Genomic DNA, 17,928 nt, shown 5'->3' on the forward strand with positions numbered 1-17,928 from the left:
GTTTAATTTGTAATAGAGTCTAATAAATCTGACTTTCTATAAGCAATTAGGTTTAAAACACTGAGAAAACTCAAAACAATTTTTATGTACAAATTTTAGTTAGAATATTAAAAACAAATGAAGCACAGTTTGAGTAGAATACAGATAATCACATCATATCAATGTAAGGAAACAATAAAGATAAAATCTTTAAAGAAATGATGATGACTTAGTCACCTTTAGTGTGTTAAATGCTCAGACATCATTTATTATTTTGTATAATTAGGAATTAATTGTAGATTTTGGATTTCACTTCCATCATTATATGTGTTTTAAGGTTGGCTGCTTTCATAATATTAGAAGATCCATATGTTATACATTTTCATAAGATCATGTTCAAAGTGGAACAGTACAAAATTTAAAAACTTTGTTGGTCAATAGATATTTTCATCCTCTGGAACTATGTAATTCACATAATTAAGTGGCATAAGAAACAGTATGACTTTTTAAACCTAGTATTAGAGGAAAAGCAGGAAAAAAATCTTCACACTCCATATGTCATCCCCAAATTTAAGAAGATATTCTGGTATTTACATAACTTTTGTATAGCTACATGGATTGCTATGGAGAAACGCCAATTATCATATATATTTAAAGCTTTTCATAATACTGCTCCTAGTTTGTGTGTGTGTGTGTGTGTGTGTGTGTGTGTGTGTGTATTCTATCTTTGTGAGGCATCTGTCTACCTATTTCTCTTTAGTTTTTTTTTAATTATCTGGGTGACTTTTAACCAATTATTAGTATTTTTGAACTTCAGTTCTTTCATCCATAGAATGTTATTAATAAGAATTCTCTTGCTACAGAATAATTGTTAAATAATTTAAATGATATAACACATGAAAAAGCATTCTGTGAACTTCCCAGTAGAGCAGTATCAAATACAGGTATGGAATCTGAAGCTTAAGAGCCTATAAACCCTGGACTCAGATTTCCTTGATTCAAATCCTGTCTCTGCCACCAACTAGCTTTGTGATCTTTAGCAAGTTACACACCCTGTGAGTGATTCAGTTTACTTCTCTGCAAAATGTGGTTTATAATATTAGCTATCTCCTGGTATCATCATGAGAATTCAATGAGTTGCTAAATGTAAATCATGTATAACAGTACCTGAGAAATAAAAAACACTACAAATATTAGTCATTATTATTATTACTAAAATTATTAGATATTGTTATTCTATATAAATTCTATTATTTTACCAATACTTTTAAGCATGTTGCCAACCTAAAATCAGATGAAACAAAACTTTCAAAATACATTTATAGACACCATGACAACAAATTACTTTTTTCCATCATGATGTTTATAACACCTGAAAAATATGAACTCCATGCATGAAACTACTTGTTTTAAATAGAAAATTTAAAATCAGCTAAATGATCCTGTAATATATGGTCAGATTTTGAAATCTGACATTCAGATTTCCTTCTTACATTTTCTTAGTCATCTGTGAAATATAAAACATGATATTTCCAAACTTTATAACAAACATGTAGAAAAGAATCATTTGCATACATAATATAATATTCAAGGTATCAAAGAAAACAACTTTGCAAACTAGAAATATGCTGTAATTCTCATTGTATCTAAATTTTGTTCCTACTCATTATACTAGGTCATCAATATTTTCACTTATGGAATCTCATAGAAACCTTTCAAATCAACACAAGCAGGGCACTTGGTTTGATAGTCCAATACAATAAGAATGCTCTTGGCCTCTTACTGTGGTGGGCTACACAACATATATATTCATGATAAATTCATTCTAAGACATAAAAACTGTATAATTGTATTATAAAATATTTATTTAATTTCCACTAATTAATTGATTTTTATTATTTACTTAAGAAATATTAAGATTCAATCTGAATCATAATTATGCTGAAAATTTTTACACAAGTTGAGACATAAGTACTGAAAGTTTAAAAAAGAAACTTAATGATCTCTTGGAAATTGTATTTAATTTTTCCCCAGACTCTCTTGTTTTCCTTTTGTTTCCTTCAATTTTTGTTATGAATTTTGCTCAAAATCATCAACTTGAGATTGAGGTTGGGGTTTTAGGAGAGTAGCAGAGACAGGATTAATTGGTGAAAAAAAGATGAGGCAGGATGACTTTCTTTCAGATGCTATGTTAATATTCTAGTAGTAAATACATATTAGTCTTTAAATGGTCTTTTAAATCCACATTCAAAATGAGTATCAAGCACTTCATCAAACTCAAAGTTCTGTGAACTCATTTATCTCTGAGTCAATGAATACATAATTAGTAATTATTTTCTCAATATCATCCCCATAACTTCACATATTATTAGGCATTCATTGTGCCTCAACCCAAAGACAAGAAATGCAAAAAATTCTGTAAGCAGTCTCTTGAGGCAGCAGCAATTTGTTAACAATAATATAGGCATTAAAACTTGTGCACCTTTTGAATTTCATACTGTTTATGCAAGAGGATTTCTGTATAAAGACAAGCTTCAAATATTTCTTAGTGTTAAAGAGTTGAGTCACATTTTGGTGTGCAGATGGTAACTATACTTTTTGTGGTGATTATTTTGTAATGTATAAAAATATCCAATCACTGTGTTGTGCAGTGAAACTAATATAATATTGTAAATCAATTATACTTCAATTAAAATATTTCAGTGTGATGGTTAAAATATTAACCTATTCAAAGTGAGTAAAACAGCCATAATGACTATAATTTGGGGAACAGAAGTTATGAGATTCAACTGAATAATGGGCTTTTCTTTATTCTATGAAGATTTTTCCTTAACCTAATGACATAAATGTATAGGGTATTAACTTCAAGATTGCATTTTCAGACATGAACTTTATAGTATAGAAGATTTATAAATATCTTGCTTTAGAAAAAGCAAGTCATCAACTATCTAAATGTAACAAAAATAATTGCTTTCACTGCAAGGGAGAAAAGAAAATCTGAGTTTGAAAAGTTTAGAGAATTTAAACACAAGTAAACTACAACATGACCACAAAATTGTGATTCGATAAAGTTGCTTTATTACAAAAAGATGTCTTTCCTCTCTGAATGAATGCCTGATGCTTATCATTTTGGAAATCCACACTAAATGGTTTTACTCTGTTCTTTATCTCATTTTTCCCATTTTCATTTGTTCCTTATATTTTTTCCAGATGGCACAGATTTTTTCTAAGAAAACCTAGGATGAAAACAGATGAAAAGAGAATAGGAAGTTCCCTTTGAAAAAAACTAAATGCTTATGGACAAATTCTCATTTTAGTCATTTCTTTCTCATATATCTTTATAAACAGGGCAGCAAGGACTTAATGTAGTGAATTACTTGCTGTAGTATCATGAAATAATGACTGTTCTGATTGGAAAATGCCTCATAAAACATAAATAAAATAAACTCTGATTAATTTTCTACCAGTCATCACTGCTACAGGAGATTTTCCTTGCTATGATATAATCCTCTCGCCACTATTCACATTTTACAATATTATTCTACAATTTACCCATTCTTCCATACATGTTGCAAATAATTATCTTCCTTATATACCAGAAATGTGCTGTGCATAGAGAATACAAACAAAAAAGTGAAAACCTAAGGAGTTCACAAAGTTTAGTTATGAAGACAGACAATAAAATTAACAAAGACAGCACGCTGTAAAACACACAAAGATAAAACATGTACAAAAAAGGTACACCAATCTAGTTTGGCAGTAGGGAAGGCTTTCCTAAGAACCTAATATCTGATCTTAATCTTAATGTGGGTAGATATGGGAGGAAGATTTCCTTCTAATCTGACCATCCACATTCATGCATAAAGGCATAGGGATGGAAAGAATACATATATGGTATACATGGGCATATACAGTAGGTTAAAGCTTCCTCTGTAATTCTATCAATCAATATTTGTTACTGTTTTAACTTTTTATTGTAAATCTTCTTTGGCAACATGAGATAAACTCCTTAAAATTCCATTTAATATATGCATTTTCAAGTTAAAATGTTTAAATCATTTTAGTCACCTCTAGATTTTTTTTTCAGTAAAAGGGTGTTGAACTAGCTCTTGGTTTCAAACACATTTAATGATAACTTGAGTATTAAAATCCAATGGCTTATTGATACAAAGTGTACAATCTTCTAGTGCCTTAAGGAAATAGACACATTCTCAAGTATTAAGATGCATGACAGAATGTACATGTACTACAAATGGCAATTTTTCCTACTTGTTCAATAACTGTTAGAATATTGTTTCTCAGCATCACTGCCACTCACAACATTCTGATCAATATTCTATTAGGAAGGTTTATTATCATTTCTTTGTAAGATTCACTCAAGGAAAAATGTGATAATACTTTTAAGTGCATTTCTATTCATTGCTACTTCTGCCATGAGATATTATAGCAAAATCGTTACTGGTCTACTTCTCTGTTGTCTCCAGTGTAGGGAAACAAAGGATAAGAGAAATGTTAATTTCCACAAAATACATACAAAGCTTACTTAAAATTATACTCTCTAGATGAACGAAAGGGAAATAAATGGTAAGGCAATTCTGTTTTCAATGAAGTCATAAGTGTGTAGGTTAGATATTATAATTATTGTATAGGAATGTTTTTGTTGTTTCCGCAAGGGTGATATTAAATTGATTCCTGCCTCAGAGAAATCGCTGCCTGCTTGCTGACTGCAAAGGCTGGTGAAGACAGAATTCTCCTCATCAGCTACAGTTCACAAAATTCACTCTGCACCAAGTCTCTTTAGGCTCAGGAGCTTTGTGTTCATTCAGTGCATATACACAGTGACTTCACAGAGTACAGTAAAGTTCCCAAGCAGTTCCTCCTAACTTATTTTAATCACATTATTATTTCTCAAACTAGTTCTAAATCCCTGTTGCTTGGTAAGTCCATTTTATTAAAATTGTATGCAGTCATCATGAATGTAATGCTCTGTTTTTTGGCAATAGTTCTCATAGGAAATTCCTCACAGTTTATGTTACATGATTTTACATCAACCTACACCAATAAGTAAATAATACAAATATGTATCCATCATAACAGAATCACAGTATTCTATACTTCAAAATGTAATTAATTATGAAGTTACTATGAATTTATTGCTAATAAACTTTCATTTCAATTTATATAACAGAAATTAGAAGAAACTGTTTTTCTCTCTGTCTTATCTGTATATTTTGTTCAATATGTTTGTTTCACTCATAAATGATTCAAAACCTGTATTTAACTCCTTAAGAAAAGCATCCATTCTTTGAATTCTTAATAAATCCAGATATTAGATGTGGTGGTTTAAATATATATTTTATTAATTTAGTCTTCATTCCAGCAGGGAATATTAGTTATTTTGCCCACTTTATACATGAGAAAACTGAGACTCAAAGAAATTAACTTATTCTAAGTTGTATTTCTAGGTAGCAAAGCAAGAATTTGAAACCAGGTCTGTTTGATTCTAATGCAACAGCATTCAGGACTAGTTTGTGCTGATAGTAAGCTATGAAGAGTTTCAGTTTATAGGCTGAGAAAGACCTAAGTAAATAATTTGTATTTCTATTTTTTTCATCTAAACCACCTTTTTTTTAGGTTAAGGTAGAGCTCGTGACTAAATTAATTTGGTTGGTTGTACTTCAAAAGAATGCAAGCATTGATTGCTAGTATAAAATCAGAGCAAATTATAGTTTTAATAAGATTGTTGACACGAGTATCTTTACACCATTATATTTTACTCTACTAAAGATAAAAGATTATTATGTAAAACAGAGAAAGCCAATTAAATATGCCAATCTATCCAATCCTAATACAGGACACAATTTAACACATTGTGTTAAATATCATTCAGGTTAGATTTAATGATGCCACATTTTAAAAGAAGAAACCCTGCACAATATTGCTCAATCAGGCTGACATAAGGTTGATTTTTCTGGTAATAAAAATGGATGTAAATAGCTTTGTAAGCAATGCATAGTCATCACTATTCTTATATCATTAAAAATTCACAGATACAAAGTCTTCTAATTTTGTTTACAAAATAACTAGAGTGGAATAAAAATAGCTTATCATATTTGTAAAAATTGTCTTTAAAATGGGAGGCTAGAACATCTCTAAAGTTTTTGATGAGATTATTTTAAATAATCTCATCAAAAATAAAAAAAGGAGCACTCCACTAAAGAATTTTCTAATAATACTAAGGAAAAAGATGATACAGGGAATAAATCAGTTAATTACTTTAATATCTTAGTCTCTCAACAAACAAATGTAAAACTTCCTACCTGTCACTTGCAACTACTTTAACCCTCTTTCTCCCAGAGAAATAGCCACGATTCTGAATTTCATTAATCATTGCTTTCATTTTCTAATCATTTACCACTTACATTTGAATGCTAAACGTGTTTAATTCTTTTTGAATATTTATATAAATGAAATTATACATCATCTCCAGCTCAACACTACATATATTTTCTTCTTAACATCAGATGTTTGAAATTCCTCTTTGTTGATTCACACATGTGCAATACATTCATTTTCATTGCCATACAATTATTCAGTTTATGAATATATCTCAATACACCTATTTTTTCTACATGTGTCTCTTGGTAAAGATGTATAAGATATGCTAGGAATGGAATTACAACATAGTAGGAAACATTCATTGTTAAATTCTACTAGGTAACATCGAACTATTTTCCTAGAGCAGTTGTACCAATTAACTCACAATAGCTGTTTATGATAATCCCCATTATTATTATTATTATTATTATCATTATTATTATTTTGAAAAACACTGCTTCCAACATTTGGTTGTCAGACAAATTTTCATGAATTGATAGATGTAAGTGGTAGCTCAATGTCATTTTTAACACGTTTCCCCAACTTCTACAAATCTTTTCACACGTTTATGGAACATTTGTGTCAAATACCTTTTTGTGCCTTTTGCTGATTTTTTTTTCTACTAGTTGTTTGATGCTTTTCTTCTTAATTTGTCTGATATACTTAGATACTCTGGAAAATTTTTCTCTGCAAGTTTTCTATATGTTAAAACTATTTTCTCCTGATTGGATCTTTTCTTTTCAATGTCTTTTCAGTAATTTTAGATAATCAGAAACTTTTCACTGTAATATATTTGATACATTAACTTTTCCATTCTGATCACATCTATGTAACCTGAATTTATATAGCTGCCATAAATTTATTCTCCAATAATCTTTGCTAAAATATTCCAAAGTTTTCTTTTCACATTTAAGATTGTAATTCAACTAGAGTTATTTTTCATGAATGGAGAAGTATAAAGTCAAACTTTTTTTTAAATTTAGATATTCAACTGCCCCAGCACAATTTACTCAATAATCTATCTTTTATCCACTGATCTGCAATGTCTAATTTGACACAAACGAAGTTACTATATACTTTTTAAGCCTTTTCTAGGCCCTCTCTTCACTGAGACCATATGTCTATATATCTATAGAGAAGTTCAATTATAACTCTACTAACATATTATCTTAATTTCTTATTTTCTACCCATCTCATTGATGCATTTAAACATATTTTGATTTTTCCAAGATATTTTTATTGCTTTTAATCAAGAGAGTTTATCAAGAGAGTTTGTCTAATTAGAAATACTGACAGGAGAGAGAGTAATACGATTTTTCTAATTTTCTGACATTTACATTTAAGGAAGAAATTTACCAATTAAACTTGCAATTTACTAATACCATGTAATCTTAAATTTGGACTGAAAAAAATCATTGGCTCTTCTATGAGTATATACTATGTTCTTGTTAATATACTATTAATATGTTATATATTATACAATGTAGTATATAATATTTTATTATAATTATTTCTAATCTGTGAAAAATATAACCTAATCATCATTATAAAAAGAAAGAAATTCAAAATTAGAGGTTAATGTTTTTACATTATACCTCATTTAAGCAGCAAATGCAGAGGTCCAATTCAGGTGTGAATGAATAGAAATGCAAACATGAGGGTGAGTCAAAAATTATCCAAACTCCAGCTATATTAAAATTTCTATAAATTTTACAGCTGGAGTGTGGATAATTTTTGACTCAGCCTTCTATGTGGACTTTCCACTACCCAACTTGTCTCAATGTTATAGAACAGAATATAATCCAAACACTGTTTATCTGTGCTTTTCTATGACATTTTCTCAATCCTAGAATCGAGTGGAGGTCCTTCTAGATGTTTTAGTTATTCATTAAAAGCATAATTGTTGATACTTATGCATTCCAAAGTATTCAACACAAATATTTAAAAAACTTTCTGCTATTGTAAAGATGAAAAGTGTGTTACATTATATTAGCAAGGTTTAAAAATTAGTAAATGTGGATGGAAATACTTTGAAAGTTCGTAAGAGCGTCAATAGTGTCAATATTAAAAACTGTGCTGAAATACTTTCATATATAGTTTAATAGTTTTAAGATATTATATTTTTATAGTTTTGATATAGATTTGTATGTAATTTCTGAGTCATATATTAATTTAAAAGAGGTAAGTGATATACTGGTTCATACCTAAGTGACCCTCCCCGCATGTTTCTAGTCATACTCTCTAGTAAACTGTTTTTATTTACTTTTTTTAAATTTCAAAAGCATTCAGTTTCCAAAATGAGTAAGCCAGATGATCCACCACTGTCTCGCTAAAGAAACAAATTCATTCCATACCTCTGTCACATGTTAAAAGAATACATTACAAATAGCAAATGGTGGTACTTTGTTGAATTTATCAAAGATTGCAAGTGAACAATTTGACATATTTTAAAATAAAACTGAACTGTCTAGCACTTGCTAAGAGTTTTCTTTGGATAATGGAATGAGCTGATAAGTTTCCAACAGATATTAATAAAATATTCAAAACAGATTTTTATATATTTCCTCCTTTTCTAGTACTTATCACACTTTGTGGGAAGGTTTAATTCCCTCTGTATCAAAAGCATAATAACTTATGCCTATATAAGATGATAATTTTGTGCTCATAATAACTAGTCAATAACTATTTCACAACTAAGGACTAACACACTAACATTATTATATGAACACATTATTATTTTTGTATTATGTGAGTTATCTTATAAACCCTAGGTATAGTAGGCCCTCCCTGAGAAGCAATATAAGTAACTTGCCCAAGGTAATACAGGTAATAAATGGTAGAGCTGGGTTAAAAGTCAGATAGTATGACTTCACTGACTTATTAACCACTGCATTAAATAGCCTTCCATCATTTGACTAGGAGAGAGAAAAAAAATGATTTCATGTTTTCTCAGGAAAGATTTCAACCCATTTTCAAAGACATTTTATATAATAATTCTTCTGAAAGGTCTGAAATACTAGAACAGATATTCATCCATTTGGGAAGTTTTAAGAGCATTCAGGCTGCAGGCAAAAATAGGCAAAAGATCATGTTACACTTTGTAATTACTTTCTAAAAATAACAGCCCAATGGTCATTTTGGGATGTATTTCTTTTTCTACCAAGATTAGGCTTTTGTGCTGCTGACAAAAAGAAAACAAATAAAATAATGATATTATTAAGAATAATAATAATGAAAAGGAGGAAGAGAAAGGTAAAAAAGGCACTTGGTCAGTGAGAAGAAAATTGTGTTCAGAGAAAATATTTACTATAAACTAAGCTCATTTCCAACAAAGATAAGTGTTTGCTGTAAATACTGACTTAAATTTATATCCTGAGAGGCAGAATTAAAACCTTTTCACACTCTGTGTATAGGAAGATGTGTAGTGTGAAAATTCTCCTAAGATAAAGCTACCATTAGAAAACCAGAGTGGTCCCAATTGTTCTGTGCCTTTAGATTACTGAAGGGAAAATGAGCCTAAGAAATATATTTTAATGTTTACCACCTATTTTGTTCATGCATAGGTTGGAAAATAGGCTAAAGGAGGTACAGGAGAACACTGTATATTGATAGAAGTGCTGCAAGAGGCAGGTCATCAGGATGGTTTTATTATAAAAACAGTATAATAGTAGGAAAAGGCAGTAAAGCAAATCTCCTAGAGTCCACTGCAGCCAATATTTTGATACAAGATCTTTGTATTTTACTATAGTTCTTTCTTAAAATCCTGCCTTTGTTTTCAAATCAGAGTAGTTTGACAGTGTAAAGCAATCTAACATTATATGCTGATTCCTGAGTTCATTTTATTGATACTGCATTCAGGTTTCTACAATGTTTTCAACAGGCACTGGATTTTGGACAACTCAGCTCCCTGTAGTATACCATAAGCTGAAGTTCAGGGCATCAGCAGAGTCTTTTACAAGAGCCTATGACATTTGTACAGCAGAGAGAAGCACAGAGAAGTGGGAAACTACTTTTCATTGTGAGAGATTAAACCTGTCAATTCAAGTGTGTTTTACTTTAATAAGTATTTTGACAAATTTAAGAAATTACTCTCTAGGACATATTTTTTCAGCATCATTAAAATGTGTTGCCTACAGCTTACAAATACAAGTTTATACACACAAAGGATAATGAGTAGATGTTTCAAATAAAGAATTTCAAAAACTTACTCTTTTTCCAGGAGGACCTGGTGGGCCAGCCTCACCAGATGGGCCAGGAGGACCCTAAAAAATATGAAAAATATCTTTTAAGCAATTGGGTATTATTTTATGGCCTCCAGCACTATTCAAAATCTGGACTGAAACCAATCTGCTTTCTTCATTTCTTCACATTTATCTTTCCTGGAAAATCTTAGCCCTATTTCAGATACCTACACTTCTTCCAAGTATCTATAATTAGAGTTGTAAATTCATATGGAAAATTTCTTCCTAGCTGGAAAAAAGTGAATCAAATTCCTTCTATTTAGAACTGTTTTTTAAGTGCTAGTTTATATCTGACAAGCATTCAATAGATACACTAATTATCAGAATCATAGGGTTAATAATTCTACTCATATCACATACATCTGCGAACCATACATCTATTATCTCTAATTTTGTGTTGAGTAACACTAGCATTTATATGCCAAGGAGTACACAACATGCTGGGATATGACCCACAAGTCTTATCTATACAGAATAAATCTATATCTCTTTGACTGCAAGTTTCTAGTGGAAATGGCTCTAGAGACAAAGTTCTGTTAAGAGTGCAGTTTGTCTTGGCTCCTATTTAAGTGCTTCCATTTACTTCCTCCTTAAATAACCACATGTGGCCAAAGCCCCCTACTGTATTTCCCAAATTAAAAATAAAAAAGTAGTCCCAAAATGCTGAGTTCATTCAGGTTAGTAACTGAAGTAATTCATGCTAATAATAGGCTGATAACCTAGTTTTCTTCATGTAAGTCTTACTTGTGTTTTTAAAGTGACTTTCCACTTAACACAAACGGAGAGATAATTGAATGCAATATACAATGGTGAGTCAAAAATTATCTGCGCTCCGGTTATATTAAAACTTCTATAAATTCTACAGCCAGAGTGCGGATAATTTTTGACTCGCCCTCGTAGTATGACAAAATCACTCGTATGATATGAGTACAGTTTTCATTATGAAGGCTTTGCTTATATTTCTTAAATCACATCACGTAAGAAACGTTCCATGTAAGATTGACTTCAAACTGGAATTCAACTATACCTGATAATTCATTAGGAAAAATACATACACACATACCTATGCTTTTGAAGGTGTGATTATTTCTGATTATTTCTTTAAAATATCTTGAGCCTACACAGGGATTAAAGAAAAATCATGAGTTTACTCACTGGCTGTCCAGGGTCTCCATCTTCACCCTTGTCACCACCAACACCATCTTGACCCTGTAAAGGGCAATAGAAAATGAACCCAGGTATTTCTCACTATTAATTAACTTGTATCAGAAAAAAAAGATATGATGTACCATCTTGGTCCTTAAGATAAATTATTACCAGTTAGACAAATAAAAGTATTATTATATTCTTTCAGTTGTTTTTTTAAGGATTATATCTCTCACTCTTTCCATAAAATTTATGAAATTCATAAAATTATGAAATTTATTAAATTGATATCATATCAAATTTAAAATATACTACACTCTTAATACAAGGAAAGGAGAGGATGTAATTAGTATACAAGGACAGTGCATCCTTTAACCATGAACAAATATGGTGCAGTTTGAGATAGAATTTGCATTTTAGAACTGACAGGTAAAAGCAAAAATCTTGTAACTTTGAAATAAGAGTAATGCTGTTACTCAGATAGTTAGCATGTACAACCCAACAAAGTCTGGAAAACTAACCCAGTGAAGAGATAATAATAATCATGAAACACAAGTCTAACAGTCTCCAAATATATGAATTTTTATTCTGGTAGTTGTGACTACAGTTTACCTCTTCTTTTTATTCCTATTTTGGGGATTCACTGACATAATTAAGACTTTAATTATTAACTGGAAACATTCCTCATCAAAATAATTCCTTTGTTTTTCCATGATACTTACTGCAGGGCCAGGTTCCCCAGGGGGACCAGGATCTCCAGGAAAACCAACGGGACCCTAAAAAAGTTTTTAAAGAAAAGGAAACAAATGAAAATTTTTTCATAAAGTCATGATATTCTTAAGTTTAAGAGGTAAAAGTCATGATAAAGCCATATGAGAATATCTCTTCTTGCTAGAAAACTTTTAATAAATGCAATGAAATGAGAATGCTTATGAATATATCAAACAATGAAAGGTCAGCTTCACTAGCTATGGGCCAAAGTCTCAGGATTTCTAGTCCTTCTATGAAAAGCTTCAAGTGGTTTTGACGTAGATGCCACTTTAAAGAGGACCAAGGTCACTTACCGGGTTACCCTTAGGGCCATCGTCACCTGGTGGTCCCTTAGCACCAGGAGGTCCCGCAGCACCTGGTGGACCAGCTTCTCCTTTCTCTCCTCTTTCTCCTTTGGGACCCTACACAACATAAGACAAAGAATGATTATCTTACAAGCTTTAAATCAGTTTCTTAACCTTGGCACTTCTCTGCTGTGGAAGCTTTCCTAGTGCATTGCAAGATGTTTAACAGCATCCAGGCCTCCATTGCTTAGATGCCAGCAGCTACCATTCCTCCAAATGTGACAACTAAAAATGTCTCCAGACATTGCCAAATGTTTCCTGGGAGTCAAATTCACTCTCAGTTTATACCAATCTAAGTTAGAATAATATAATCCTAATACAATTCATAAATGTTTACTCAACGTAGCAGGGTTTGTTGGTTTCTTTTGTGGACAGTCCACCAAAGATATATACAATAAACAGTTTATAGTTCTAATGTTCTAACTTATGCAAATGTAATATTTTTTTTTTCAATTTCTATGTGAATCAAAATATGCAGAGGATAGGCAAAATTATTAAACAAAAAGTCTCTGCATTTGTGATGACTCTTAACCGGTTGGAAAGGGAAAGTAAATAACTGAATCACAGCTAGAGTTAAGCTACATGTTTAAAGTACTCTGAAAGAAATATCTGATCTGTAACACACTACATTGACAACAAGCCAGAACTTACACCTGTGCCTGCTTCCCCAGGAGGCCCTGGGTTCCCTGCTTCCCCAGGTTCACCCTATAAAGAAGAGATCAAATGAGTATCAGAACACAGAAACAATGTTTCACATTTACAAAACTGCCTTCCATGACAACTAGGACACTTTAGCCCTTAACTCATTATATTATTTAAAAAGGCACTGGACAACTTTGATAAAAAGAAGAAAAAGTCCATTTACTGACTGTAATACTTTTATTTCTCAAGTGGGGAGATAGAACTGGATAAGCTGGATGCTACAATTTCTCATCAGTTAGTTAATAGCCAAAGCATTAACCAAAGTTACAAGAAACCACACAAAACAGATATTAGCAAGTTTCCTAAAAATTGTGTATTTGTGTTGCATCACTATACATATTATAATTGTTTATGGATTAAAAAATTTTAAATGTTTTTTACTAAAATATAACTTACTATAATAATCAAACAATTTGGTGGTATTTTTATAATCCTATAAAATTTAGTTAGTAGAGGTCTACAGAGGTCTAAAGCAGAACTATAAATAAATACAAAAAGACTATTTATAAGATATTATATAGATACTTAGATGCTAATTAAAACTGCTCCTTTTGAGGATATATGTTGGTAGTCTTTAAGATCTCCATGCATGAATATGGATGGCTATTTCATGGCTCAGGAGAATAATAAATAAACCTCCTAGACTAGTAGGTTTCCCTTATGAAAGTCTGTTACTAACTCTTCACGCTTAGAAATGCGTACAAAAAAAAAAAAAAAAGAAATGCATACGAACATAATATTCTGTTCAAGGAATCATCCAAGTGAATTAATACAGCACATTCATGTACCATGTTTTTACACAAAATCAGTAGTACTAGAAACTCTGAAGTGAAAATTGTTCTAAAGTTTTTTAAAATGTGAGGCTTGAATTTTCTTTAATTTTTAACTCAGCTATTTCCAATATTCCTGGCACAAACCCATTGCTCATAAATTGGTTTGAAATGTATTATATTAAATATAAACATAATTCCAGTGGAGAGACTATTTTGTGTACATAATTTCTTACTGTTTGAGAATATGCACATATTTTAACTTCTTGAATTATCTGCATAGTGAGGGAAGATACCAAGTACTTTCTAAGAATTTATTAGCATTATTTTTGTGTGTAAATTATTTTCTTTCTCCTATAAGTAGTAAATATTTCCAATTATCTTAAATAAACTTTAAAAGTAAAATATTGCATTTACATTATTTTTGAAGCAATGAATTATTTATCTGTCCCAGTATGATGGAAAAATATGTAAGTGATATTTTTATGAGTTATTATTCACATCTTTCAAAAAACTTATGCAGTTTGCCATTCAAATAAACTGTAAGATGTCCATATTAAATTCTTTATATATGGAATATATATAGTATACTGCATAAACTCACTTAGATGTGAAATTTAAAATAGCCAAACTCACACAAGCAGAGAGTAGAATGGCAGTCACCAGGGACTGGAGAATGGGGGACATGAGGAAATGTTGGCCAAAGGGTACAAAATTTCAGATACTCAAGATGAATAAGTTCTGCATATCTAATATATAGCAATATGATTATAGTTAATAATATTGTATCATGTGCTTGAAATTTGCTAACAAGGTAGATCTTAAGTGTTCTCATCACACAACCAAAAAATGGTAACTATGTGAGGTAATGAATATGTTAATCATCTGGAGTGTGGGGATTATTTCACAATGTGACGTATCGAAACATCAATTATACGCCTTAAAAATACACAATTTTTATTTGTCAACTATACCTCAATAAAGCTAGGGAAAAAGGAAATACAGGAAATCTATTGACTATGTACAAAATGTTTTCTTACATACCACATTAACTCACAGTGATATTATAAAAGTTGGAACTAGAAGGGAAATAACTGCATATTTTGTGTTTTTTATTAGTCTGTGTATTTTGTTGTTCCCCTTTAATCCCTGTCCACCATAAAGTTAAACTAGGTTCTGAAATGATTCCATCTGTTTGTGTTTGTTGTGTTTTTTTTTTTGTTGTTCTTTGTTTTTTTTAATGAGGTGGAGAAGAGACAGGATTAAATAATTGTCAAACAGTACATATATATATATACACTACCAACTGTAAAATAGATAGCTAGTGGGAAATTGCTGTATAACAAAGGGAGATCAACTCGATGATGGGTGATGCCTTAGAGGGCCAGGACAGGGAGGGTGGGAGGGAGTTACGGGAGGGAGGGGATATGGGGATATATGTATAAATACAGCTGATTCACTTTGGTGTACCTCAAAAGCTGGTACAAAAGTGTAAAGCAATTATATTCCAATAAAGAGCTTAAAAATTTTTTTACAGACTAATAAATAAACAGTCTTTAGATTATTTGGCCAAAAAAAAAAAAAATAGTGCAGATGAACCTATTTGCAAAGCAGAAATAGAGACACAGACATAGAGATCAAACATATGGACACCAAGGGGAGAAAAGGGGCATGGGATAAACTGGGAGACTGGGATTGACATATATACACTATTATGTATAAAATAGATAACAAATGAGAACCTACTGTTTAGCAGAGGGGGGAAAAAAGGTACAATCTGTTTGTAGGACATATATTAAGTTAACCTTAAAAATATATTCCAATATACAAGAGGTGCAGACAAATACTGTTTGATTCCACTTATATGAGGTACCTAGAATAGTCAAATTCGTAGAGTCAGAAAGTGCATTGGTAGATGCCAAGGGCTGGGGGGGGGCGGTGCTTGGGGGGGTGGGGAAGAGGAATGGGGAGCTAGTGTTTAATGGGGACAGAGTTTCAGTTTAGGAAGGTGAAAAATTCGGAAGATACATGATGGTGAGAGTTGCATAACAATATGAACATACTTAGTGCCACTGAACTGTATGGTTAAATATGATTAAAATAGTATGTTTTATATTATGTGACTTTTACCACAATTAAAAAAATTGAAAAAATTTAAAGGCAAATTTTTACTAAAAAGTCTCTTCATTTTGAGAACAATGCATTAATATTATTTGTCTAAAATATATATGAAAATTACCTTTTTTGAATATTGGAGAGCAAGTATGCACAATACGTATCACAATTACTTAAGATGAAATTAATATTATATCTATTAAGGTCCCATTTAAAATCTTTGAAAGGGAATGGGATAAAATCACAACTAAAGAAATAAAACACTGTAACAAGACTATATTATACAAATTAAACATCTCTAGTATCAATAAGGCTACACCATGTTTATTCTAAGTAATAATAATTGACAAATACAATAATATAAATTCAATGAAGAGCATTGGCATATGAAGGAGGTGCTAGTTTATACATTTATTATTACTTATCATGTAACCATCTTATCCAATTGTATAACACACTTGCTCAGATTAAAGCCCCCTTCATAAGGGACAGCAAATTACTCTGTATGCCTAATGCCATAAATATGCATTCATTCTTAAGTTAATGTCCTGATATGTCTCCTTGTTTTGAGGAAAACACTAAAGTACAAAATCCATCAATAGCAAATATATATTATACAGAAAACAAGTCAAATTTATTTAAGCGAAGTGCGGCATGACTATAGTATTTTAGCTTTTTTTTTCTTTTTTCTTTTTTTCATTGAATTAGTGACTGGGAATAAATTTTCCATAATAGAAATGGGGATGCGTTTCAAACCAAACCAGAGTTGATGTCAAAAATCTGTAATCCACATTAAAGTATATTACCCTAGTTTCTGAAGAAAAAAATAACATTAGGGTTTTATTTCTATCTACTGTCATATAGAAACTTTTTTAAATAGAGAAAAAATAAAACTTCTTTTTTAGTACAACTAATTTAGAATCAGGTATGTTTTTAACTGTAAGAAGTCGAACACCATCCTGATTGACTGAATCATTTTATGAAGATTCAAAATTGGCCAGGTATTATCAGATTGGCTTTAAACAAATGGAAACAGTATGGAAAGGGAGTTCCCCAAAACTCCAAACATCTGGCATCCATGTTTATCTTCAAGAGTAGCACAGAAGTTAAAATCATAAAAGAAGCAACTGAAGTACTTAAAACTGTTCCCATGGCACCCAAAAGCGTCAGGAAACAAGTAACATAAGTTGAAAAGGCTATTAAATGGTTTTAGAATTTGCTATATGGGCAAAAAACTAAAATTAGAGACTAGTTCTCACAACTATCTGGTCAGTATTAGAGCCGAAAGAGGATGATGCAAAGGGAAGAAGGAGGAAGGGTGTGTGCCATCTTCATCTGTCTACTACTGTGATACTGTTAGAGAACAGCCCTCTCTTTTGCTATTCTTCCTATGACAACTGAATTCAACAAAAAAGTTCTTTCAATTACACTCTCAATGATCTGCATTTTTCAATACAAAACTTTAAATTTAAAAATATAAAC

General features: G+C 31.0%; 1 protein-coding gene across 2 annotated transcripts in view; it reads right to left on the minus strand.

Annotated features, from left to right (window-relative positions):
- Positions 1-17,928, minus strand: part of COL11A1 (collagen type XI alpha 1 chain) — a 207,414-nt gene that overhangs the window by 22,431 nt on the left and 167,055 nt on the right. For both annotated transcript variants that reach the window (XM_057716879.1, XM_057717564.1), the window contains exons 50-54: positions 13,511-13,564; positions 12,809-12,916; positions 12,467-12,520; positions 11,754-11,807; positions 10,566-10,619 (exon numbers count right to left, since the gene is read on the minus strand). In XM_057716879.1, the coding sequence (XP_057572862.1) occupies positions 10,566-10,619; positions 11,754-11,807; positions 12,467-12,520; positions 12,809-12,916; positions 13,511-13,564 (324 nt within the window). The remainder of the gene's footprint in view (positions 1-10,565; positions 10,620-11,753; positions 11,808-12,466; positions 12,521-12,808; positions 12,917-13,510; positions 13,565-17,928) is intronic.

Source organism: Hippopotamus amphibius, chromosome 1, assembly GCF_030028045.1.
Source record: "Hippopotamus amphibius kiboko isolate mHipAmp2 chromosome 1, mHipAmp2.hap2, whole genome shotgun sequence".
In the NCBI taxonomy this organism is placed as follows: Eukaryota; Metazoa; Chordata; class Mammalia; order Artiodactyla; family Hippopotamidae; genus Hippopotamus; species Hippopotamus amphibius.